Here is a 1591-nt window from a genome sequence, read left to right as displayed (position 1 = left end):
CCAGTGCTCAGAAGGTGGAGGCAGCAGCAGACTTCAAGGTCATCCTCAGCTATCCATGATGGTCAAGGCTAGCCTAGGCTTCAAAAGACCCTATTTCAGCAAACACACACACCCAAAGCACATGCTAGGGCTCTCTTCCTACTACACAAAGCCTTCCAGAATGCTCCTGTGATAATAAAGGTAGGCCAGGTACATTGTAACCCTGTTTGGTTCTGATGAGAATTTGTAACAAAACAGAACTACACTGAGGGCCAGTTTTGTTTTGTAGGGTGGTGGTGGTGGTTGTTATCGCTGCTGCTGTTTTGAGACAGGGTCTCTCTCTATAGCCCTGGCTATCCAGGAACTTGGTATGTAGATCAGGCTGGCCTTAAGTCTCAGATATCCACCTACCTGTCTCCTAAGTTTTGGAATTAAAGGCATGCACCACCGTGCCTGGCAAGGGCCTTATTAGTGATGGTGTGAATTGGTTTCCCTGGTAAGATGAAAGCCTTCCCACTGGGAGAGCCATGGCCTTACCTGGCTTCCTCCAGAACTTTCCCCATGACTTCCTTTTTTTCTTTGTGATTGGCATCTTCATTTAAGTCAGTTCCACCAAAAATGACCCCGAAAGGAATGCTGTGACCTGCAGAATGACAAGTGGGGCAGACTGGGCATCAGGAGGCGCGCCCTGGCCTCAGCTGAGAAACAAAAGCACGGGTTCCCACAACACAGGGCTGCGGGGCTTGTCTGTTTGCAAAGAGCTCTCTAGCCCAGGCTGTCCTCAGACTCTCAATTCTCCTGCTTCAGCATACTCGGGCTGCAATTACAAGTGTGCACCACCACTGCTAGATGTGGGGGGCAGGAGAAGGAGGGAAGGAGAGGGAGAGAGACAGAGAGGGAGGAAGAGAGGTGTGTATGTGTGTGTGTGATAGATGTATGTGCCTGTGAGAGATGTGTGTGAGTATGTGTGTTTGTGCATGTGCCTATATGTGTGTGGGGGCGGGGAAGGAGAGGGAGAGAGGTAGGGAGACAGAAAGGGAGGGAAGAAGAGAGAAGTATAAGTGTGTGAGAGACATGTATGTATGAGAGAGTAGGGGTGTGTGTGTGTGTGTGTGTGTGATAAGAGGAAGGGATACATTTGCCACAGTGCTGGTGTGGCGGTCATAGGACAACTTTGTGAAGTCAGTTCTCTCTCTCCACCTCTGTGTGTCCAGGGAATTTGGATGGCCAGGCTTGTGGAGAAACTGCCTTCACCCAGTGGTTCATTTCATTGGCCCAATCTTGTTTTTGAGGCAGAGGGGCCTTGAGCTTGTTATTACCGGGAGGGTGACCTTGAACTCGTAATTCTCAGGCTTTCAGGTAGGATAGCCCAAGGGGCTGAGATTTCCCCAAGCACTGTCACACCCAGTTTATATCTCTCTGAAAATTGAAGGCAAGGCTTGGCTAGCAGAGTTACAGCCCCAGGCCCTAGGTGTGAAGCATTCAGTTTCGTCCTGGGGGGAGAGCAGGTATCACTATTAAAAGCCAGTACGGAGGGCCATTGAGATGGCTTAGCAAATAAAGGACATTGCCACCAAGCCTAATGACCTAAGTCCCATCTCTGAGACCCTCA

At 50.0% G+C, this 1591-nt stretch overlaps 1 protein-coding gene across 4 annotated transcripts in view; it reads right to left on the bottom strand.

Annotated features, from left to right (window-relative positions):
• The window catches only part of Glt1d1 (glycosyltransferase 1 domain containing 1), a 92005-nt gene that overhangs the window by 58015 nt on the left and 32399 nt on the right, over positions 1-1591 (bottom strand). For all 4 annotated transcript variants that reach the window (XM_021163965.2, XM_021163967.2, XM_021163963.2 and 1 more), the window contains one exon: positions 517-622. In XM_021163965.2, coding sequence (XP_021019624.1) covers positions 517-622 — 106 coding nt within the window. The remainder of the gene's footprint in view (positions 1-516; positions 623-1591) is intronic.

Source organism: Mus caroli, chromosome 5, assembly GCF_900094665.2.
Source record: "Mus caroli chromosome 5, CAROLI_EIJ_v1.1, whole genome shotgun sequence".
Lineage (NCBI taxonomy): Eukaryota > Metazoa > Chordata > Mammalia > Rodentia > Muridae > Mus > Mus caroli.
The sequence above is the reverse complement of the archived record's forward strand: the minus strand, read 5'-3'. Positions and strand labels throughout refer to the sequence as shown.